Here is a 25,675-nt window from a genome sequence, read left to right as displayed (position 1 = left end):
AATCTTATAATCAAGTCCTTAGCTAGTACCGGTAGTGCTAAGCAAGAGAAACAAGGATGTATAAGGAAAGATAGATAAAGATCCAACAATGGAAATAGGTGAAAAGTATTTGGGCCTAAATGGAGTGGATAAATATGCCTATATTTTTCACCCAGTCAAATATCAGAGTAGCTCTAGATACAAAGCATACCCAGAAAAATAACAGAAGATAAGATCTGAGGAAGGTGTCAAGCAATAGAAATCTATATAAAAGTAATTTAGAGATTCCAAACCTAGAAGGCAAATTTGCTCTCACAGGTATCACAAAGGTTTAGTAGGAAGGGAATTAAGATTCACATCTAGTTCTAGACCACTATGAAGAAGAAAGAGGAGGAAGAGAAGCAGGAAAAAGAGGAGGATGAGGAGGAGGAAAAAGGGGAGGAAGAGGAGAAGGAGAAGGAAGAAAAAAGGAGGAGAGGAGGAGGAAAAGGAGAAGAAGGAGGAGGGCAAGGAGGAGTGAAGAGGTGCCTAAATTATAGAAGACCCATGAAACTATTGATTTTTGTGGCCCAGGGAGAGCTGAAGCTATTATGGGTAGAACTGAAAGGTAGGGTTGGGTTTTTTTGTTTCTTTGTTTTGTTGTTTTTAGTGATCTAGCCTTTTTAAAAAAATATAAATGATCTTGTATGTGCTATATAAATGTAATTAGCTATTTGGGAGTGAGAGTGCTGTAATGAAAAGTGTTGTAGATGTGGATTCAGAAGAGACATGGGTTTGAATGCCATCTCTGACACTAGCCACATGAACAAGTGATTTAATCGTTCTGAGCCTTAATTGCCTCATCTGTAAAATGAGGATAACAGTACTCAGTCCTATTTACATCACAAGGGGAGAAAAGTATTGATAAATGTTAAATAGCTCTATAAACCTGAGTTATAGTGTGTTAATTGGCTTGAAATAACTTATGCTGCCTCAAGTGAGTTCCATTAGTTAAATGAGTTGTGGTTAAATAATGGTCACACCTCTATCTAATGTTGGAGTTATTCGTCTGAAGTCAGTTTGAAAGAATTACTGGCTCTAGGAGGTTACTGAGGTTGGATGATTGCTGTTTGACTCCAGTCTGAGTGAATGTTGTGATGATGCTTGGCAGAAATTAGATGCAATAATTCCACTGGCTGTAGCCACACCCAGGGCATTGTTCCCAAACTTTTTTTCTGAACTTGCTCTTCCAGGTTTGGCATAGAGATTAATTCTATACAAAACCAGTTAGTTACTCACACCTAATCCTTGAAATAGTTTTGGTTTAGCCCCTTCTGAGCTGTGATTCATTCTACAAAGAATCCCACAGAAAAATTAAAAAAAAAAACATAATGAATGCACCAACAAACTTCTGAAAGCACACTGAAAAACTTAATGAAGAGTAAGGAATCAAAACCTTATTCTCAGATATAGAAGGCTATAGTATATGTTCCACAAAACCTGAATAATTAATTAAATGTTTCCTGAGCCCACTGTTCCAATATACATCTGTGAATGAAGAGCAGGAAATACATGTAATAGATATGGAATGTAGCGTTTAAAAGACTGGGTGACTGATTGGATACGAGGTGGTGAGAGAGAAAAAATGAGGATTACGTAATAAATTGAGATCACAAACTTGAGGGACTGGAAGAATAGTGATTCCCTTAACTGAAACAATGAAATTTGGAGGAGGAGTGGATTTAGGGATAAAATATAAAGAGTTTGTTTGGGATATGGCTGCCCAAGTGACATGTCAAAGAAGCAATTGGTTAAGCTGATCTAGGGGAAAGATAAGAGGTAGATATGTAGTTTTGGGAATCATCTGCATAGAAATGATAATTGAGCCCACAGAAGCTGATCAATTCTCCAAGAGAATGAAGAGAGAAGAGAAGAGATAGAAATTATCTTGTATGTGCTATATAAATGTAATTAACTATTTGGGAGTGAGAGTGCTGTAATGAAAAGTGTTGTAGACATGGATTCAGAAGAGACATGGGTTTGAATGCCGTCTCTGACACTAGCCATGTGAACAAGTGAGTAATTATAAGAGTATACACACATACACATATAATAGAAATATAATTATAAATATATATGCAATGTATATTTATAATTATGTATACATAAAATATAGATATGAATATATACATATAGATGTATTTAATAGCAATATAATTTTTATATAACCTAGGTATCAAATCCTATGGGAGTTGGAAAAGCAGTATGGTTATTTGGGTCTAAGCCTAATATAGCTGTCCAAAGATTCAAGTTCATCAGTTAAAATAGTCATGTATCATAAAATACAACAAAAATGTAAAGATAAGAGAATAAAAAAATCAACTAAAAGATACAATAAAAATCAGCTACTCCTTGATCCCCATAGTCATCATGGCAGGTAAGTATACTGGATAAAAAAGATATTCATTCCTTAAAGGGCAACAGGAACTGAGATAAAACTTCTGAATTTCCATTTGGTTAGCACTTTTATTTTCAGGAAGCAAGGACACCAATGCCATTCTTGCTCCTTTAAAGGACTAGCCTATCCTACATACTGCCATAACTGTAACCTGCCATTATAGACACGATAGAATTTCTTAAGTATTGTAGCCAGGAGAAATCTGCATGAAAATACTACTTCTTTCACTGAGTAAGTTTCTGACCAAGAGTAACTCAGTAATTGACTCACAGCATTTTAAAAGGGATACTAAAAGATGATGCATATAAAGCATTTTATAAATATAAGATTCTGTATAAGTGTCAGCCATTATTATTCATATTCCTAAAGTATCAGCATTGATAAAGGTCCTCAGAGATCGTTGTATTCATCTTCATTCTGACCAAAACCCTGACTTGGAGATATCCAACAAATGACCTGAGGCAGCATATTTTTGGATATCTCTAATTGTTAGAAAAATTTTCCTTACCATCAAGTCTAAATTTGTCTCTATACAACTTCTAACTCTTGCTCCTATTTTTGCCCCCTAAGGCCATGTAAAACAAGTCTAAACTACCATCCACATGATAGTCCCTCAATATAATGCTTCTACCTCTTCCCCCAAGGACTTCTATTTCACATTTTTAATATCCTTCACTTTTATCAATCTATTTTCATGCAGTATGATCTCAAGGCCATTTGCCATCCTAATTGTACTGCTCTGGACACTTTTCAGCTTATCAATAATCTTCCTAAATAATGTTAATAACTAAATACAATACATATTATTTGTCTAGAAAAGATTGTAGTAGGACTATAACTTCACTAGTTCTGCTAAGTGTACCTCATCAAATTCAGTCTAAGGTCATGAAAACATGTATTTTATCAATATGTCACAATAAAAACACTATCATGTATTAACTCTCATGCATTTGGAATCAGAAAACCCTGGGTTCAAATTTGGTTTCTAATTTTTTTTATTATTTCTATGATCATAGAGAAGTCATTTAGTTATCTCAAAACCTTCAGTGATTCTCTTATATTTATCTACAGAGTTATAATAATATGGGAGCTAGATCAGAATGCATTGATTTTCACACTGTTGACATATTAAATGGTTAGTTCACTAAACTTCCAGATCTTTTTTGCCTTGTTATACTTGAGAAGGCTCATTTTCTGAACTCAATTGTAAGATTATATTTATTCATATTACATTTCTCTAACTTCCCAAATCTGCATTTCTTTTCTTACGTCCCAGACTTCTCTTTGGGAGCAGTGATGTAAACACCACTCGTTCCCCTAAATTCTTCAATTTATTACTCAGGAAGTCATAATCTTTAGCAATCCTTCTTAAATATTTTTCTGCTAGTATCATTTTTGTAGATATAAATCACCCAAAGTGCTTACTAATCATTCAATTTGACATGTCTCAGGAGGATCTTTGTCACATCTTAAACATACCCCCTGAAGATAGTTATCTTTTTTTTTGTTGCTATCAAGTTGACAAATAGCTATTTTGATATCATTAAGGAGGAAGTCACTAATGAGTGCTACTTGTGTTTTATTTTCTATAATATTTCCTGAATAATCTTTTACTTGTCATTCACCTGTGAACCTAATGTCATCATTTTCTGGAAGACAAACAGCTGCTTCTCCTTAGAGGGTCCAACTCCTTCCTCTTTGAGAAGAGCCTCATAACTCTTCCTTAGTTCTAAGAAATCAGTGGTCCTTTTATTTCTTTTTTTGTTTGTATCATTTACTTCCATTTCCCGCCCCTCACACAAGCAACTTACTAATTTAGATCTAAATCCTCCTCTCTTTTTTCTTTGTTTTTATATTGAAATCCTTTTTTTAATTGAAATTTTTATTTTAAAACATTTTGATACTTTTTGATTTTATATTACCCTTATTTTACTGTAAATCTTCCCTTTTTCCCCTTCCAAGAAAAACCAAAAACAATTAAGCAAAATTTACCAGTCTTTAAATTTATCCTCAAACCATATGCAGTATTCTGCTCTTATAGTTCCTTTATTTCCGCAAAGAATCCGGGGAGATGAATTTTCTCACCTCTTATTTGAAATTTTATCATTATAATTACTCATCATTCAGTTTTAGTTTTGCTCTTGCTATTGTTCTTTTCATTTACACAGGTACAATCATTGTGTACATTGTTTCTTCAGTTTTGCTTACATCAATATTATGTCTTCACATACTTCTCTATATTTTTCAGTCACTTTTTGAAATGCATGTAATATTCTATTACATTCATTTATCACAATTTGGCCATTCATCGATGGATGGGCAAAATTTTTCCAGTTGGCATTTTTCATTTATTTTTAAAGAACAGTTGATTTTCCCTGATAACCTGAATAGTAGAGACATTAAGTCCCTTAATTTTTCTTCTAGAAGGTAGTGTATATAACTATATAAGCTATACAGTATATACTATATACTTCATATATATATATATAACAGTTTATGCTGTATATATAACTGTATGTATTAAAAAGTATATACTATATATTGTGTATATATAACTATACTGTATATGTATAACTATATACACATATACAGTATATACACTGAATATATAGACAGAAAGCATTTGTCATAACAAAATTACAAGCATCACATACTTTATGTTGATCATTGAAAAGTTTTCCCTGCTAGAAATAAGATGTGGCTTTTGTCTTTCTTATTAGTAATAACTTTGGAAAACTGCCATTTCAAGTTCTTTGGGGGGATCTTTAATTCCAATACTCTCACCTCATTAGCACTTTCATCTCTGGAACTACTATTCTGGAAACCCCTGTTTTCATTACTGATTGCCCCCACCTAGCCCACTATTTCAGGCAGAGTTTTCATAATTCACCTCACTCTCTATTCTTCTCACCTAAAGTATTTTTTTCACTCACTATCTTCTCACCAAAATTTTATCTTTTTACCCTCTAATTCTGGAATCACATTGGAACCCAGTATCACTGCTTATCCATTTAGTACCTTATGGCTCTATTCACCAGCTCTGTAGCTTTGTTCTTCCTCTATATTAAATTGTTAGTTTTTCAATCAGAAGATCAAGGTCTTGCTTCCAACACTCACTAGCTGTAACTTCTCTGAGTCTTGGTTTGTAAAATTATATTTTATTTGTAAAATTAAATGATTGTACAAAATTACCTCTCAAACCTTTTCTACCTTGAAGTCTGTGGTCCTAAATGAATATTTATTTCCCTTTGAGTGCAAGAATGACTTCATTTTTGTCTTTTTATCCACAAATACAATGCCTCACATGTAGCAGGCTCTTTTTGAATTTATAGTCTGTCCTAACAATTTGATTCTTCAAACTCTCCATTTTTAACACTCTATTACATAGAGTTAATCCTCTGTCATTGTTTATGTAACCTGTTGTTTATTGTAATGCACATTCATAGCATCATTATACTATCTCATGTTCAAATCAATGTCACAATAATCTCTGAGACAGCTCTTCCTTCTCAATTCTTCTATTATTGAATTGCTTTATTAAAGTCCCATACCATATTTTGCCTTTAGTTGTACTTAAACTGCCTTCTAATTGTTTTTGCCTTTGTTATTCTAATTTCCTAACCAGCCTTCTTAAGGCAAAGGCCATGTCTAACAATTCTCATGTATTTCTCCAGTGTTTTAAGATGATAACAATAATTGAAATTTATAAAATGCTTTAAAATTTTCAAAACATTTTTATTTCATCATATTTTGGGTTCCCTCAATAATCTTATAAAGTAATTATTACAGATATTACAAATTATAATTTATAAACAAAAAAAATTGCTCAAGGTTACACAAAAATGAGATGGGATTCAAACCCAAGTTTTTCTTACTTCATTACTGCACTAGCAAAGGTGGCTTCTTTTGGAATAAAAATAATCTTAGTTGCACCACAGGTACTCAATATTGCTTGATTCTAGTAGAAAATTTATCTAAGACATATATCACTTCTGTAAAATATAGATAACAATAAAACCTTCATGGGTTGTTATGAGGATCAGCTGAGCTAATACACATAAACATTTTGAAAGTATAAAAGTATTATATAAAGGTGAGTTATTAATATGTAGACAACATGTAGGTAATATGTAGATAACAATGAACATTTGGGAGGGTAGTACAATAGATAGCCTCCTGGATCTGGAATCAGGAAGATCTGAGTTCAAATGCAGTCTCAGACACTTATAGGTGTATGATCCTGGGCAAGTTACTTAACTCTGTTTATCTCAGGTTTCTGAAATGTAACATGAATTGGAGATAGAAATGTCAAACCCTCCAGTAAAACCCCCAAACAGGGTCATGAAGCATTGGACCCAATTGAAAGGATTAAATAACAATAAACTTCTTTTAATCTTTATTCTTTAAATTTTTATCCAACTTACCCATGTTGGATTTCTTGTTCTACTGTACTTGGGACCATGGGAAATATTCCATCCTGCTTGTTTGGTGTTACGACTTAGTCTACAGATAATCCATATGTGTTTATTTGTTCACCTTTAATTTTCAGTCAGTCATCATGCACTTTTTAAGCACTTACTAACTCGCCAGGCACTGAGCTAAGTTCTAGGAATACAATTAAAAAGAGAAAGAAAGGCAGTCCCCACCTAAAAGAAATTTATATTCTCATGGGGAAGATGATACATGAAAAGAAAATGAAAAGGAATTAGCTTGGGGGAGAGGAAATGGGGGAGAGCACGGTGAAAAAAAAAGTCTTGTAAGCAGTCTGGAGAGGAATGAAAATCATGTTGTTTTGGGGATTCTAGGAGGAACTATCCAATCAGAGGGAGAGGCCAGAGGGGCGGAAGGTACTTACTTCATCACAGGGACTGAATGAGTTCCAGGATGAATAGATTTCTAGAGCATAATAGAGCCACTTACTAAATTGAATATCTTGGACACATACACACATTATATACATACGTACTTAAATACATACATATATATATATACACACACACACACACACACAACATTTATATTACATCTCTCTCTCTCTCTCTCTCTCTCTCTCTATATATATATATATACACTTTTTTTTCTTGGTGGATTCTGGACTTGGGCTTCCTTCCAATTAAACAGTCCCATTATCATTTCTTTCTCTCATAGAAAATAAAACCTACTACTATCAAGGGAATTTTAAAGTAAAAGATATTCCATATAATAGCAATTATGAAAAAGAGACTTCTGAAGAAACTGCAGCTCTGAGCAAAATGATTGAGACTCGGGTAAGTCAGGGCTTGCTTTTACTTACCTCATTATAAATTCTCTTGAACTATGAATATGAAATTGGAGTTGACTTATTAATTTATCTTTTTCTTTTTAATAGATGATTGATGCATTTCAAGCTTCTAGCATACACAATCATTATATCAACTCTCAAGTCATCAAACTGTCGTAAGTCAAGTTTTATTCAGGAACAAATAGCCTGAAAAGTGATTAGCTTATCATACAAGTCCTTGTATTGCAAGATCTTTCTGTAGGAAAATGTTAGCTACATTTTACAGTTAATATTCAATAAGAGGCTAATGATGTCTGGCATTAGCCTAAGTGGCTGTCTAATGTCTAGTGTCATTACTTGAAATAAGAATACCCTTCTTGGGAGGTGTGAATAATTTAATGCTCAATTGTCAAATGATAAATTGGGAAAGACATATCATAAATGGGTGTTCACATGTTCACAGCATAAATGATTCACATAATCACAAATACTTATTTTTTTTTATCTCTGGCTTTGATGCAATATTATATAGAGGAGCTAGATCGCTAGTGGATAGAGTGCTATACTTGGAATCAGAACACTAGCTGGGTGGTCCTAGGCAAGTTATTGAACCTCTTAGCCTCAGTATCCTTATTTGTAAAATTAGAATGATAGCATCAATCTTATAAGGTTGGTGAGGGGATTAAATGAAATGTTATTTGTAAAACTCTTTGGAAACCTTAAAATGCCTTAAACATGCTAGTTATTTTGATTTTTTAATTTGATATAAGTTGATTTTTAATTATCCATGTTTATTTTATGCTTTGAATGTTTAAGATTTCTATTAAGCACCTTGGAGAAGACTATAACTTCCTCTCTCTAAGATTGTTTCAGAATAGAGAAGAAACATTTGCATTTTCAAGATGCTGTGTATCCTTTACAACAAATTAAAAAAAAAAATGCAATTCTGGCCTAAATGACCATGTGATTGCATAATCCTTAGCAAGTCACAAACAGTATGCTATGGGGATATGTTACCACACTATGTCCCCCCCGTCCTTTCCCTGCCCAAGATTTCAGGCAGCTACCAAAACAGCATTAGAATGAACACTGTTCTCCTACATGGAAGTCTCCCTGAGTCTCTGGCCCCTCTTTCAGCTTTGTAACTGAAGTAAAAATGGACCAACTTTAAACAAACACTAGTCCAAAAGTTCTGGTTTTCCTTGATTTGATCTGTTATCTATAGACAATCTCAGAAAGGTGGACAGGCTAATGATTTACTGGCAATAAAGATTATCTTCATTCCCTTTCCCTTTCTTTCTCTTCTCCTCCTTCCCCCCAATAAATCCACAACACTACCTCCAGGCTTATTTGCTAAACCCTCTACTAAAAGGGATCTTTCCTTCTTTTGAATTCCCAGAGAACTTTGCTCATAAATCTCATCCATTCATCCATCAAATCACTGTTGAATTCTTGTCATGTGTACGGTACTACACTTAGCTTTTTGGGTGATGTAAAGATGAATACTAATATGTCACATTCTCCCTTGTATTATAATTATTTGCAGACATGTTTGATTTCTCCTGATTGACTGAGAGCAGGCAGTATTTATTTATTTATTCTGTGTCTTCCATGACACTTAGTCCAATGTTTTTTCCTTGGGTGTATAATAAATCTTTGTTGAATGAATAGATGAATAGTTGATCTCAGTTTATATCTAAATCACATCTTTTCTTATATTCCTCTAACCTATATCCATCAACCTTGGAATATTAATAAATCTAAGTACTTTTTTGCCATTGACTAATGGATATAAATATAAATACATATGTGGGCATATATATTCATAACATCTCTGTATGAACATCTCATAGATTTGAGGAATTGAATCATCTACTCATATAATTTTAGCATTAGAATGGATTTCAAAGGTCATTTGATTCAGTCCCTATCCAAATCTCACATTTGATTTGCAGTATTACAGATATTATGCCCACAAGGGTCAGTCTACAGACTCAGCTTATAAACATCTTCAGTGATGGGAAATTCATTGTATTGCTTCCTGAGGCATCCTATTTCATTTTCAGATAGTGCTGATTATCGGAACTTTGTCTTTATTTTGAGCTAAAATTGCTTTCCTCCAGAAACATTTTCTGAATCAATCAAGAAGCATTAGAGCAGAGCTCATGCAGTGGAAACTGCCTCTTCCAACCTATTGAACAACTTGTATTTTTTTTTTTTCCAGCCCAAGCTCTGATGGTGTGACAGTAGATATTTGGCTCATGTTTAAGTCTCCCCTGGGAAAGAAAGCTATTATAAGAAGAAAAATTGGAAGTATCTTATATCATGTGCTAAAGAATAACACTGCATCCTTAACTTCAGATCCCTCTTCCCTTAAGCTTACAGGCAAGTGTCTTATCTGTCATTCATTTATGTCATTCTCTCTGTGCTTCATTCTGTTGATAGGATTCTAGCCACCATTATTTTGACCCTAAACTTGGCAATACAAATAAGGTCACTGCTCTATCATTGGACAGCCAAAATTAGTATGAATCACTAACCACCCCCCCCCCCCCCCTTATACTCAGTACCTGGATCACCCTCCCCTTCACTATCCCTTCTCCAACTCATGACATTCTACAAAGAGGGTATTAACCTCATTATTATGTGAGATAATACTTAAAATCTCCCACATCACCTCCTAGCATATTGTATTATGCCTTATAGATGCCCAATGAATATTGCCTAAATAAATAAATGCATGAATGATCTTGATACATTTCTTACACTTGACTAATATGCCTTTATATACTATATTCTCAGTCAATTTAGAATAGATAGAGGAATCTTTTAGCCCCCCCTTTTTTATTGCAATTTTGGCAGGGGTCTCAAGAAGTCTCAGGTATACATTATCACAGCTCACTTCAGTAAGGAGGTGGAATAGTGTCACCTAATTGGCTAGAGCACTAGACTTGGAGTCAGAAAGACACAAATCCAAATTCTCCATCAGTCAAGTCACCTGGGCAAGTCACTTAATCTCTTTTAGTTTCAGTTTTTTTAATCTGTAAAATGGGGATAATAATAGCACCTACTTCACATGACTGTTGTGAGGATTAAATGTGATAATTAATTTACAGTGCTTTGTACATTCTAAAGCAACAAACAGATGTTAACATTTATAGTGGTAGTACTACCATGTAGGAAAATTAGGAACAAGATTCCATTCTTGATAATTTATACAAGAACTCTAAATGAAAATATGAATTCAAGATATATTCATATTGTACATTCACCCTGGGAGACAGTGCTAGGCTCAGTCTGATTCAGTTCAATTCAACAAACATTGATGAGCTCTTATTATGTATAAAATACTGTGGAATTGTCTTGTGATGCAAACCCAAATCAAAAAGCAAAATCTTACTTTTTCTCAAAGAAATTTACATTCTGCTTCAGGTTACCCGATTTACACAGTTAAGGAAAACAATTTGAAAAGAGAAAGTCCATTAATATCTAAGTGGATCAGGAAAGCTTTTGATAGGAGGTGACACCGAGATGAAACTTGAAGGAAGCTAAAGATTCTATGAGCTGGACATAAGGAGGCAGTGTCTTCCAATCATTGGAGACAGCCTATGGAAAGGCACTATATATATATATATATATACACACACACACACACACACACACACACACACACACACAGACACATACAGACACTAACCCAAATCCCTGTCATCTTAAAGAATCCTCATTCTCCTGAACTGATGCTCTCTTCTGATGTGCCTTGGAATTCTGACCCTGATGTACCCCACGTCATGGACATAATGATTTAGAGAAACTGAAGTCAGCAGAAATATTTGCCTTGTGTTAAACTTATCCTGTATTTGTTTCTATTTCAGAAGTCAGTAAAGTCCATGCTGAAAATACAGTCAACAAATGTAAGTTGAGAAAATTTAAAATAATAATAATGATAATACATAATAGTGTTTTGAAATTACAGCGCAAAGAAGAAAGTTCCTATTGAAAAGAGTATAACCATTTCCTAAAACCTCCTGAGAGAACATAAATTATTTCTACTGTGGCTCTGTAGCATAATTAAAGAAGCTTATATATTGCTGCTTTTGAGGCAACCAATTGATTATTTCTTTCTGACAGGCTGTGGGAGGAGAGCAAAAATGTCCTCTGCATATGACAGAATTAAAGGAGGATCTGCAGCTCAGGAAGGGGAATGGCCATGGCAAGCTAGCCTCAAGGTCAAGGACAGACACTATTGTGGGGCAACTTTGATTAGCAACAGATGGCTGGTGACTGCAGCTCATTGTTTTAAAGAGTAAGTGATATATACCAAGATAAAGTCAAAATGGGTACATGGCTTTGACGTAAAAGCTGTTACCATAAACACGTTAAGAGAGGATGGAATAGGTGACCTTTCAAATTTATGATAAGGGAAGAATTTAGGACCAAACAAGACAGGGAGAGCATTAGAAAATGTAAAATGGATAATTTTGATTATGTAAAATTTAAAAAGTTTTTGCACAAACAAAACCAATGATGATTGGAAGGAAATTGGGGAAATGAGTTAAAAAATTTTTACAGCAAATATCTGATAAAAGTCTCATTTTAAAATATATATGCAACTAATCAAATTTATAATAATTTAAGTCATTTCCTAATTGACAAATGGTCAAAGAATATGAATAGGCAGTTTTCAGGCATCAAAACTATTTATAATCATAGGAAAAAAATGCTCTAAATCACTGAGACCCAAGAACTTCTCTTAGATCACATAGCACATTAAAACAACTCTGCAGTAATACCTCATACCCATCAGATTGGCTACTCTGATGAAAGAAAAAATGACACATGTTGGAGAAAATGTGAGAAAACTGGGATAGGTGGAGTGGTGAGCTAATCCAACCATTCTGAATAACAATTTGCAACTATACCCAAAGGACTATAAAACTACACATTTTTGATCCAGCTATACCACTAGTATGTCTTTATTCTGGAGATAAAAGTAGAAAGGGAAAAGGACTATTTGTACAAAAATATTTATAGTAGCTCTTTTTGTGGTGGCTAAGAATTAGAAATTGAGAGGATGTACATCATTGGGGAATGGTAGAACAAGTTATAGTATATGGCTATAATGCAATATTATTTTTTTTATCAAAAATTACAAGCAGGATGATTTCTGGAAAAACTTGGGAAATTCTTCATTAATTGATACAAAATGAAGTGATATGAACCAGGAGAACATTGTGTACAGTAACAGCAATATTATATGATGAACAGCTCTGAATGACTTTGCTATTCTCAGCAATACAATAACTCAAGTCAATCTAAAGGACTCATGTTGAAAAATGTTATCCACAGCCAGAGAAAGAACTGATGTCATCTAAATACAAACTGAAAAACATGATTTCTCTTCTCCTTCCTTCCTTCCTTCCTTCCTTCCTTCCTTCCTTCCTTCCTTCTTTCCTTCCTTCCTTCCTTCTTTCCTTCCTTCCTTCCTTCCTCCCTTCCTCCCTTCCTCCCTCTCTCCCTCCCTCCCTCCTTCCCTCCCTTCCTTCCTTCCTTCCTTCCTTTCTTCCTTCCTTCCTTCCTTCCTTCCTTGCTCCCTTCCTCCCTCTCTCCCTCTCCCTCCTTCCCTCCCTCCTTCCTTCCTTCCTTCCTTCCTTCCTTCCTTCCTTCCTTCCTTCCTTCCTTCCTTCCTTCCTTCCTTCCTTCCTTCCTTCCTTCTTTCCTCTCTGTCTCCTCTCCCTCTGTCCCCTCCCTCTTCCTCACAAAATGATTAATAGGGAAATGTTTTTTATTATTACACAAGTATAACATCAAATTGCTTACTGTAGGGGAAGGAATGCAGAATTTGGAATTCATAACATAAAAAAATCTGATGAATCTTAAAAATCGCTTTTACATGTAACTGGGGGAAAATAAAATAATATTAAAAAGAACTAAGAGTAAAATGTGATAGGTTGGAAATCCTGGCTATGGAATAACTCAATGCCCCCTGAGGCATAAGAGTAGTTATAAACATTCACTAGCTATGTGACCCTGAGGAAATCACTTAACCCTGTCTGCCTGAGTTTTCTTAATTATAAAATGTGGGTAATAACAGCCCCCATTTTACAATGCTGTTGTGAAGAGTAAATGACATAATATTTACAAAGTATAAGGAACACTGCCTGGCACATATAAGGCATTATATAAATACTTACAGCCTTCCTCCTTCCCTCCAACCCAACTCTGGTGATGACTAAAGTTAAATGTATGAAGATGGCTTGGGGACAAGTGATATTCCCAGTAACTAAACAAGAGTGTTAAGCAATAGAGACATTTTAATTTTTTAATTTGTGACCATAAAACATGAAGGAAAAGTCCAATAAAACTCTCCTTTGCAGTAAGATTAGATGTGATCCTACAGAAAAATCTTCAATATAGTTAACTTTAGAAGAGCTATGATACAAAGAAAAAGTTATTCGTGACACCAGTCAAGATTTATGGATTCTAAATTGGTTTTGCTATGTGATCTAAGAGAAGTCTTTGGGTCTCAATTCCCTCATATGTACACTGAAGGATCTTTATGATCTCTCCAAGCTACCAAAAACTACAATTTTTTTTTTAATGCTTGGGGCTAATTTATAAGGATGTTGATAAATTTGTGATGCATTTTATATATGGTCCTCTCTCCCACCATGAGATATCTGAAAGGCAAAAATCTTTGAAAATCGGTGGTTGGGTTCTATCTCAAACCAATCTACTGTTGTTGTGTACCATTACTTAAGGCCATTGCATCCTATTAATAAAAGGCTAAAGATACCATTTTTGTTTCTTTAGGCACAAAAATATATCAGAATGGACTGTCAGCTTTGGAACTGTGGTAAAACCTCCCTACATGAAGAACAGAATAAAATATTTTATTGTTCATGAAAACTACAACCCACGTGCCCATCATGATGACATAGCTGTTGTGCTCCTTGCTGAACCAGTCCCTTTCACAAACAATGTGCACAGGGTTTGTCTTCCAGAAGCTACCCAGAACTTTCCACCAGGTTCTGATGTTGTTGTGACAGGATGGGGAGCTCTTTCAAAAGATGGTATATGTTCCAATAATAATTTGTATTTTCATATCTGGGATAAAATTCAATTTAATGGAATTTAACAAACATTGATATTATCCATATAGTTAACATACTTTCTTAGCTTTTGGGAATACACAGATAAATAGCAATACAACCCCTATTCTCAAGACACTTAGGAGCTGACAGGGAAAAGCTTTTGGGCCCATACGTGAGAAAATCAAATTTCTCTACTATGCTCCAATCCCCAGGGAAGGACAATCCCAGAGCATCTCTAGTTGACTGATGTAGATAGTGTTGTCCCTAAGAGATCCAAATGGTCCTGAAACTTCCAGGTCAACAATCTAGAACCTGAATCACTATTCTGCAGTCTGATTAAGGTGGGCTTGAGTCTAGTTAAATTTCCTTCTCCACCCCCCTCCCCAATAATTAATCATGATTTCTCTCTCTGTTTCTGTCTCTTCCTCTTCTCCTCCTTCCTTCCTTCCCTCCCTTCCTCCTCTCTCTCTCTCTCTTTCTATCTCTCTCTGTCTGTCTCTCACACACACTTATATACATATCCTTAGAAGAATGTATTCTACACACACACACACACACACACACACACACACACACACACACCCCTCCTCACTCCCTTGGTTAAAGGGACCTTGTCTTTCTATCTGTAGCTTATCATAATGCCTCATATGCTAGACACAATATATATAAGCTGAATTGAATAGTTCATTTCTTCCTTCACCCCCAAGATGTGAGGAATGTCCTAGGAAAACAAAATAATTCAGACTCTATTCCTGAAAGTCTTTTCCTAGATCTGAAGTTCTAAATAATTAGATTGTTAGGACTGGAAGCGATCTTAAAAATTATGTTTTAATTTTTTCCTTTTATAGACAAGGAAATTGAGACTCAGAGAAGTAAAAAGGATTTCCAGAGCTGGTTAATGAGAAAGCTGGGGCTTGAACCCAGGCTTCCTCACTCCTAGTATACTGTTCATTCCACAGTAGCTTAAAGTCCTGAATTATGACTTCTGAGAGTGGAACCTTAGAAACTTATGCCATCCTAATAATAATCAGTGATTTGATTATGTGCTGTTTTTGTTTTTATTTTTCCCTTCTCCCAGCTAACAGGGCTTTCTCTTCTCAATTATGATTATTCTTTAAGAAATCTCATTTCCTAATTTTTATTTCTTTTAGGTGAATTTCCAAAATTACTTCAAAAAGCACCAGTGAAAATTATTGACACAGAGATTTGCAATAGTAAGGATTCCTATTTTGGTCTTATATCTGACACAATGTTATGTGCAGGTTACATAGAAGGACATATTGATGCTTGTCAGGTAAGTCAATACCAACGAGAGAAATAGTACAAAGGCAGTTTTTATAAAGAATTTCACTTAGATACTTATGGAAAGCATTGACAAAAATATCATTTTAATCCATATATAAATATTTATATTTACTGAGGGTAATCTATGCTATAGTAGATAGGTCCTGTAGTCAGGAAGATCTGCATTCAGTTACTGTCTGCATAACCTTGGGAAGTCTCTTAATTCCTTAATCTTAATCTACAGATGAGGAAACTTGGTTTTCTCACCTATAAAATGGGGGGGAGGGAATAGTATGTTCCTCCCATAATTGCTGTGAGGTTCAAAATGAGTTGGTATTTATAAAGTGTTTTGTAAAACTTAAAAGTGATATATAAAAGCTAGTTATTACTACTACTATGACTGACATATATGTATATTTACACACATATTTATGTATGATTATATGCATATTGTATGTGTGTATGTATATTTACACATATACACACTTTATGTAGATATATCTATCTATATGAAACTGGTGATGTGGTCCTCTCTCCACATCACTACATCAGTAAATTTATAAATCATAATTTTAGAAAATTGCTAGTAGTTGCAAGAGATTAACTGATTTTATGGGAAGGACTTGAAATAAGTTTTTTATGACTCCAAAGCTGGCCTTCCATTCTTTATGCATCTTTTCTTATATTTAAATTATTGTTTCATCATTCAGTCATGTCCAACTCTTTGTGCTCCCATGGATTTGTCCATGGAATTTTCTTGGCAAAGATAACAGGAGTGGTTTGCCATTTCCTTCCCTGGGGCAGTCTCATTTGATGAGGAGCCAAGGCAAATAGGAATTATGTGACTTGCTCCAGAGGTAAAATTTGAATTCAGACCTTCATGGCTTCAGGCCAAGCATTCTTTCCATGATGGCACCTAGATATCCCCATTTTATTTAAATAGCAGTCTCTAAGTCAGCAAAGAATCAAATAAATAAATAAATATTTTACTTCCTATCTTCCCATTTCAATATCCCCATTGCTTGATCCAATTATTTCAGTTAGCAACAGATAAGACGGGGAGTGAGGAGAAAGGAGGCTGGCCTTCTACCAAATATCACAAGTCCTAAGGGGTTCCTAATATCACAAGGGGTTCCAGAAGCCTGGGAGTTCAGGGATCCTTGGGAAGCTTTACTTAATGTGAAGTTATAAAAGTAAATGTTATGATGACAAATATATCTTCCTGTGTTTAGGGTGATTCTGGAGGGCCACTGGTTCATCCTAATTCTCGAAAAATCTGGTTCCTTGTTGGAATAGTGAGCTGGGGAGAGGATTGTGGCAAAAAGAATAAACCAGGTGTCTACACTCGGGTGACCTCCTATCGTTCATGGATTGCTTCCAAGACTGGTATTTGAGAAAAGCATTTTGTAAAGATAGTTTCAGATCATATGTGTATTTTAAAGTGTCTTCAGCTAATGGCTGTTCAAACAAAAAGTTTACATGAAGATCTATCTACAGTACTGCTCTCCTCAAACAAAGCACTTTGTCTGGATTTCTCCTTTGTTCCCATCACTCCATATAGTTTGTGCTATATTTACCTGGGGACACGTTTTATACCTCCAGCAGAACGTAAACTCAGAAGGGAAGGGACTATGCTATATTTTTTAAAAAATCTTTTTATTCCCAGTGTCTACCATGCGATTGACACTTAAATTGTTAGTTTAATCATGTCATACTTAAATATTCTAACTGCCCATTCATTAATGTGTCATATAGGATTTAATTCTGGAAGAGAGCTCAGAAACAATTTAATACAATCCCTTTTTTACTGAGGAGGGAACTCAAGACTAGGAAGGCTAATTGACTTGCCAAGGTCACATAGGTAATAAATATATATTTTTTAAAAAATCACTAGAAATCTGAATGAGGAAAAGGGAAATATTTAATGCCAATACTTAAAATTTTATTTTAAATGTCAGGAAAAAGTCTTTATATTTTTCTCTCCCATGATCCCACAAACATGGAATATTATAATATTTGTTCATTATAATATTGTGTGTTTTTTTTAATCGCACATGATCAACATGGTCCTTAGGACTATAATTTATTCTTCAAACAGATCTCTGATGTTTTCTTAAATTCTTTGCCCTTGAATAAATATCAGGATTTGGCAATGCCTTTGATATTAACCATTCAGCTCTTAGAAATTTATTTAAGTCTATTCTTGTCCATTATAACTTAACCTGTTTTAGCTTTTAATACTGTAAAACATTGCCACCAAAGCCTTAATGAGGTTGGATTGCATATACAGTATTTACTTTCTTGTTATTGACTTAATTTGTAAGAAAGCATGTGCTTTCAGCACTGAATATGAAGGCTGGCTTCTAATTTGTACTTTTATTTATACTAGAGCAGAGAACAACCATTTTTATCATTGTATAATCAACAGCTGCCTATTATGCAGTACTTTATGCTTTACAAAATACAGAAATGACGTCACAAGCACCATATGGGTGGGGTAAGCTGGACAGGTTTTGTACCTATTGTATAGGTGAGGAACTCAGACTGAGAATAATTTTCTCCCAAACTCATAGCTGGTTAGTGGCAGACCTAGGGCTTGAACTGGATTTTGATTTCAGATTTATTAGTTTTTTCCTTACATTACATTATGACTTTTTACTCCTACATACCAAGAGTAAGAAAGTCATGTGGATTAAGTATAGAAAAAAATCATCAGTGAAGCTATAGATTTTAGAGAAAAATGTAAATAGTATTAACTTTCTCTAAGAAGAAAATGTCTACCTGGGCTCAGGAGAACTTGATTTCAAATCTATCCTCAGACACTTAAAGGCTATGTAACACTAAGCAAATCACTTAACCCCAATTGCCTCAAAAGAAGAAGACAATGACAATGATGATGATGATGAAGAAAGTGAAAGGAGAAGGAGGAGAAAGAGGAGCAGGAGGAGGAAGAAAAGAAGAAGAAATATATTTAGAAATACAATGATCTAAGACAATTCTAGAGGACCTATGAGGAAAAATGTTATCCACCTCCAGAGAAAGCAATGGAATCTGAATGTAGATTATAAACATTTTAAAAACTTTATAGGTTTTGGTTTTGCATTTTTTTTATAAATGTGGTTAATATGGAAATGTTCTGCATGACTAAATATATATAATCTATATCAAAAGTACTTGCTTTCTCAAGGAGGGGGGAGGGAAGGAAGAAAAGGAGATAATACACAATTTTAAAAATTTAAAAAATATTAATTTTTTGTTTCAATGTAATTGAGAAAGAAAATAAAATCAAATGCAAATGTAAAAAAAAAATAAAGATTACACACTATCTAGGCGTGTGCTCTTGCAAGAGAAAGACAGGAAGGTGGGAAGGAGAAAAATAAATATATAAAATAGAAGCCTTATAGCAAATGGTTCAAATTATGTCTAATATTCTGTGATTAAAATGTATTTAAAAGCAAACTGCTTGCTTTTTGGTCAAGGTCACTATTTTGTGGTGGTGGTGGTTGTTCTATGATAACCTTTCTTTTAAATTAATTGGCACTATTTAAAATACATTTGCTAACTTATTTTATTCAATCTCAGATGTGTTTCTCTCTTTCAAGGAAGCAGACATTAAGTCCTTGTTTGTGATCTGCAGTATGCAAAACTCTAAGTAATTTGAGATACTAATGTTCATTATTGTTATAAGTTACTTGTGAAAATTTCTTTAGTATTCATACACTGAATTTCATAGCATCATAGATTGAGAGCTAGACAGATCCTTAGAGCATATTCATTTTAATCTCCCTACTTTGCTACTTGAGCTTCAGAGAAGTGACTTGCTCAAGTCACACAGCAAATGCATAGAAGGCAGGATTTGAATGAGGGTCTTCTAACTCTAAGCTGAATGTCCTGCTATTACACCACTCCAAATGTAAGTTCTTCCTTAAAGTCTTTAAGCTGTTTTTGATGTTCTGTAGTACTGATTAATGGGTGCTCATGCTTCAGAGCCCACACAGGGGACTCTTTGAGCTAATTCCACTGGTAGACTGGGTCCCTAGAGCTACTGCAACTGGAGCTTTTCAATGTTCCAGGGATGCTGCTAAAGGTCTATGCATTTTTTTCTAAGAGTACCAGCTCTAGTGTCCATTCTGAGATGTCCTCATCCCTAATACAAATTGCCAGGAATTTGAACTTCAATTAAAAAAAAACTGGATGGATATCTCTGATAAGCAATGAAGATCAATTAACTTTGAGAAAGGATATTTACTGAGAAGACATAGCAAGAACAGAGGTAAAAATGCACCCTCCAAAACTGGGGCACACTCTCTCTACTTACCACTTTAAGAACACACACACTTTCATACATGATAAAATTCAAAGCAAACACGAAGTGTCTTGTGGATGTGCAAATTTCCAGCAGCTTTCCCATATCCCATTGTTCCAAAAATAATAAGAATCAGAAGATAAAAGATAATAGTACTCCTGTCTTCATAGATTAGAGTGAATTGGTTGCATTTGCTAAGTCCAGGCTTAGCCAGCTTTGCTCAATATGCCTTGAAACTCATAAGCATAAAATCAGTCCATGAATGAATGAAAGAGCATTTAATAGGCACCAACTCTATATCATGCATAGGTGCTGGAAATATAAACAGAAGGAAGATAGTCTCTAATCTCAAGCAGCTTTCTTTATAAAATGAGAGGGAACTTATATAAAAGAGTTGTGGCCAGGGAGGGATATTCTGGTTTGAAAATTTATAAAGATGCTAAATAGAATCAAAGGAAAGGAGCTATGGCAGTATTACTTTGATTATGAATCAAGAACTAGAAACAGGCAGGGTGGGTAGAGATATCTACCCAAAGTTGTCTGGGAATCAAAGAGAAGCATAGATGGCTCAAGAATCAAATGTAATAAATGAGGCAAAACAACTACTAAAGGGGAGAGTGGAGACAGGCAGGGAATAATAGTTATGTACAATGAAAAGGTGAAGTACTTCAGACAGTCCTTATTCTTTAGAACTTTCTCTACAATGACCAATGATCTTCAGCTTGGAAGCACTCTCCCCCCTTGAGAAACTCACGTTTGGCTTATTCCTTTCAGAACCGTTTTTTTTATTTTTTTATTTTTAAGGAGCAGGCCCAATCAGCCATGTCTCCATTCCTTTCCAGGCTGCATTCCTGACTCCCCCAGATGTTATCTATAATGTTTCCATACACTTTCAAGACAAAGGAGAGCAGCATTTCCTAGATTACCTCCTTTTACTCTTCGCCTTGACTAAATTCTACTTTTGTGATTTATTTTCCTTTTCAAGACTATATCAAGTGCTCGTTTTAAATTAATTTTATTAGAGAGGAAACATGGAGCAGTGGCTAGAGAAAAAGATTTATAGCCAGAAAAATCAAAGTTCTAGTCCTACCTCTGACACATCTCAGCTGTGTGAGACCCTGGACAAGTCACAGTCTCTCAGGAATATAAAAAAACTCTTTAAGATTTAAAGTTGAAGAGAAGGGGCTAACTTGCATTGGTAGTGGGAGTTTCCTTCTCTGGGAGTTTATATACCCATTAAATTACAGGTTCTACACGCATCCCTGTCTCTTTCATTTTTGTTAACATGATGGTGGGCATTTCCATTCACAGTGATTTCCCATAAGCTCCGTATCCTTGAAGGGATCCCTGAAGCAATCACCCTGGCTGGTATTCAGTATGAACTGTATTTTCCATATTCATTTAACATTCTTAATTACCTACTGACTTTTTTTTTTCTTTAGGACTAAGTCTATTTTTTCAAATCCTTTTTCAAGTCAGAAAATTCCAAATCTTTCAGTAAAATAGACTTTTTTTTTTACATTAACTTATAGGTCTATAAGTCTTCATGTTTTCTAACAAATTGTCTTTCACTCTATATTATATTGTCATAAAACATGAGTCCTTAACCTGGAGCCCATGAATTCCCTTTTATAAATTTTAGGGGATCTCTGAATTTGAATGAGAAAAAAAATCTTTATTTTCACTAACCTTTGGTTTCCTTTATTATCACATACATTGTACTTTAAACATGTGAAAACATCATTTTGACAAAAATAAGAAACTTTGTAATAGAGGGTTACCTAAGTCTCAGAGACATCAAATTACTTCTCTAAGATATCAGAACTACAAAGTTGCTATGTTCTAGTCTCCAAAATCCTTACTCTATCCAACATGACACATCGCTTTATCAACCAAATAATCAAATTTTGCTACATAGTTGTACCCTTACCCTCTTTCAGGGTGTTCTAGGATCTGCAGCTTTCTTGGATTAAAAGTCAAAGAGAATAAACTTTAATTAATTTAAGTACTTTATTATGTCAGATATTCTGTGGACACTCAGACTTGTGGATGCTATTCATTAATCTGATCAAGTACATTAAAATTGTTGTTAGCTGTTCCCACTTCTAAATAAGCCCCCACCTTCTGGACAACACTATCTGGACCAGCCTCTGAGCAACTCCTGTTTTAAAGCAAATAACTATGTTAATGAATATATATATATATATATATATATATATATTTTTTTTTTTTTTCTAGATAGATTTTGGCTCCCTTAATATATTTGTTGCTCTGGCATTATTTCCTATCTTTCCATTAGCTCATCCTGAAATTTGGCTCATTTTTAGCCCAGCAGGGGGCGTAGCAACCTAAACAAATGACAATCAATAACTTTTGTGTCTGCTTTTATTTATTTATTTATTTATTTTTATTTAATAGCCTTTTATTTACAGGTTACATGCATGGGTAACTTTACAGCATTAACAATTGCCAAACCTCTTGTTCCAATTTTTCACCTCTTACCCCCTCCCCTAAATGGCAGGATGACCAGTAGATGTTAAATATATTAAAATATAACTTAGATTGTGTCTGCTTTTAATTACTCATTTTGAAATTTATTTAATTGTTTTGCTAGTAATAAATGGGGGAACCAAGGAAAAGAGAGAAAAAATTAAAACGGCAAAATTTAGTATGAATTGTCTCTCAGACAAGATTACATACTGTTATATAGCCATTCTTTAAATACAGGTAACTATTCACTAGAGTCAGTTTTTAACTACTAGATGTAATTTCCCCATAGGACTTTGTGGAGATCTATTGGAAAATGGTAAAAGCAAATGATCATAGATAATTAAGGCTTTCACACAAATGGTTTCAAAAATTATTAATCCTACAATAATTCTCTGGGGGTCATAAAATTGGCATTAACTGTCCACAGTTACATATAGTTTACTGCTTTTTTTTTTTTTTTTTTTTTTTTGTAGAGACTGATAATATTTATCTTCCACAAACACTGGTATTTAGGGATGGACTAGGAATAACATGTTGCAGACCATCTGCAGCTACCTCAGTATGATGTCCTAGTTTCTTCTAAAATGAAAATATTTTACTTATTGTGAAGATATAATTTGATATAACTGTTTAAAAACAGCTTTGTTTTGGTTGTTACATTAAAAAATTTCTCTAATTAAAAGATTAAAAAAACCATGAGGCAAACTGTTTAAGAGATCTTTCCTCAACTTAAGAGGCAGTGGAGTGGAGGAGAACCTACTCTTAGGCTGACTTTAATAATGAAATATCATCAGGGATAAACCTTTTTGTGACTTACTACCTGTGTGGATCCAGCTGAATAGGATGGATAGGAGAAGATAGGAAATAGATCTGTAACTTCATTGATGTAAGACAGGGCTTCTTAAGCTTTTTCCTCACATGACTCCTTTTTGCCCCGGGGAAATTTTTATGTGGTCCTGGGTAGGTATATAAATCAAATATTTACTGATAATAAATTATAAAGGAATTTATTTTTAAACAATTCTTTGGTATGCTCATCACTTTACCATTTATGAAAAAGAAAGGAAATTTGCATAATAATGAGATGGATATGGTTATTTTTACACAAAGAATTAAATCGATGTAATATTTGATACCTTTTCTGTTGCCAAATTTCTTCTGACCCCTTTATTCAGGTATGCAAACCATTTGGGGTTGTGACCCACAGTTAAAGAAGCTGTGGTGTAAGAAATTGTCTTGTTGAGGAATTTGGGGTACTAGTAAAGGTCCCTTTTCTGCAAATAACATTATTATGGAGTTACCTAGAATAATGACTGGACAAGTGACTTGGCCAGGGCCATACAACCAGCATGTATCAGAAGTGGAACTGGAATCCAGATTTTCCTGGATCCAAGATTTGAGTTACATTCTACTTTACTCTTCTGCTTCTTCCTTTCCTATCACTAAATCTCAATTTCTACATTTAAATAGGTTTGAACCAGAAAGCCTTTGGAGTCCTTGGTAGCTCAAAATCGATGGTTTTATTATGTACTAATGAAGAATTTACTAAAAAAAAAAAAAAAAAGGGACAAGTATACAAAAATGACTAGCTTTATGATATATTACCATGGAAGAAGATGTTGAAAGAAAAATTCCCTTCAAAATAACTATGGAATGTACAAAATATGTGAGAATTCACTTATCAACACATATAAATGAAAATTAGAAAACACTTTACAGAAAAAAAACAGGGATTTATTTAAAACAGTCAATAATTGGAGAGCTATTCATTGCTTATAGTTGGATTATAAACATATAGAAATACAAAAGTGACAATACTATCTTAATTCACTTATAAAATCATGCCACAGCAAATTATCAAAGAGTTAAAGAGCTACTTTATAATGATAAAATTCATCTGGAGGATTTAAAAAATCAAGAATCCTAAAGGAATTTAAAAAAATAGCACCTCTTCTCATCCATTTAGATGAGACCTTTGCTTCATAATTCATTGAAAAAAAAATTAGGCCATTTGCTAGGAGTTCACTCTTTTCTTTTCCTCCCTATTTTGCACCACTCATGTGCCATCCCTGACTATCTCCTCCCTACCTGTTTTACACGAAAGATAATTTTTTGCTCCTTCCAAAGGCAAAACCCTCTACATACCCAAGGGATCCTGATTTATTTCATCATTTGCAGCTCTATCATCCTCATTTTCTCATTAATACTCAATCTCTCATCAACTATGGGTTTCTCTCATGCTACCTACAAACATTCCCATGATTCCTTTATACTCAAAAAACTTTCACTCGATCCATCCATCCCTGCTAGCTAGCTCTCACCCACATCTCTTCTCTTTAAAAGCTAAAAGCTTTGAGAAAGATATCTATAATCAGTGCTTCCACTTCCTTTTCTCTCATTTTCTTTTAATTCTGGAGTCTGATCTTCAGAATTTTTTTTTTCTCAATTCCCTCAAAATTAAATAAAAATTTCTCACAAGATAGAAATTGGATTCAACCCCAAATTGAATTGCCTTTCTTCTGATGATCATCTCCAGTTTATTCTGTATATAGCTCATTTGTAGTACACAGTTGTTAGTGTGGCTCCCTTCTTAAACCATAAACTCTTTGAAAATAGAGATAATTTATTTTGACCTTTCTTTGTATTCCTAGCACTTAGCTAGGGATAAGGCAGGAAAAATAGTAAAACAAGGCAGAGCAAGTAGGAGACAAAGATAGAATAGTTAGACATAGCTAACCTGACAAGAGTTTCAAGATGAGATGATAAAGCAGGGGTCAGGTTATCAACAACAGCAAGTCATACACATCAGATTTTAAGTTTCATGT

General features: G+C 34.3%; 1 protein-coding gene across 1 annotated transcript; it reads left to right on the top strand.

Annotated features, from left to right (window-relative positions):
- The first annotated feature begins 2,388 nt into the window (after nt 1-2,388).
- Nucleotides 2,389-15,925, top strand: LOC100916586 (transmembrane protease serine 11B-like protein). The gene is made up of 8 exons (XM_031943501.1): nt 2,389-2,395; nt 7,565-7,683; nt 7,785-7,852; nt 10,539-10,582; nt 11,552-11,590; nt 11,808-11,982; nt 14,490-14,771; nt 15,922-15,925. The coding sequence occupies exons 1-8, from the start codon at nt 2,389-2,391 to the stop codon at nt 15,923-15,925; spliced, it is 738 nt and encodes a 245-aa protein (XP_031799361.1).
- The last annotated feature ends 9,750 nt before the right edge of the window (nt 15,926-25,675 follow it).

Source organism: Sarcophilus harrisii, chromosome 6, assembly GCF_902635505.1.
Source record: "Sarcophilus harrisii chromosome 6, mSarHar1.11, whole genome shotgun sequence".
Classification (NCBI taxonomy): Eukaryota; Metazoa; Chordata; class Mammalia; order Dasyuromorphia; family Dasyuridae; genus Sarcophilus; species Sarcophilus harrisii.
Note: the sequence above shows the minus strand (reverse complement) of the source record. Positions and strands in the feature narration are given on the sequence as shown.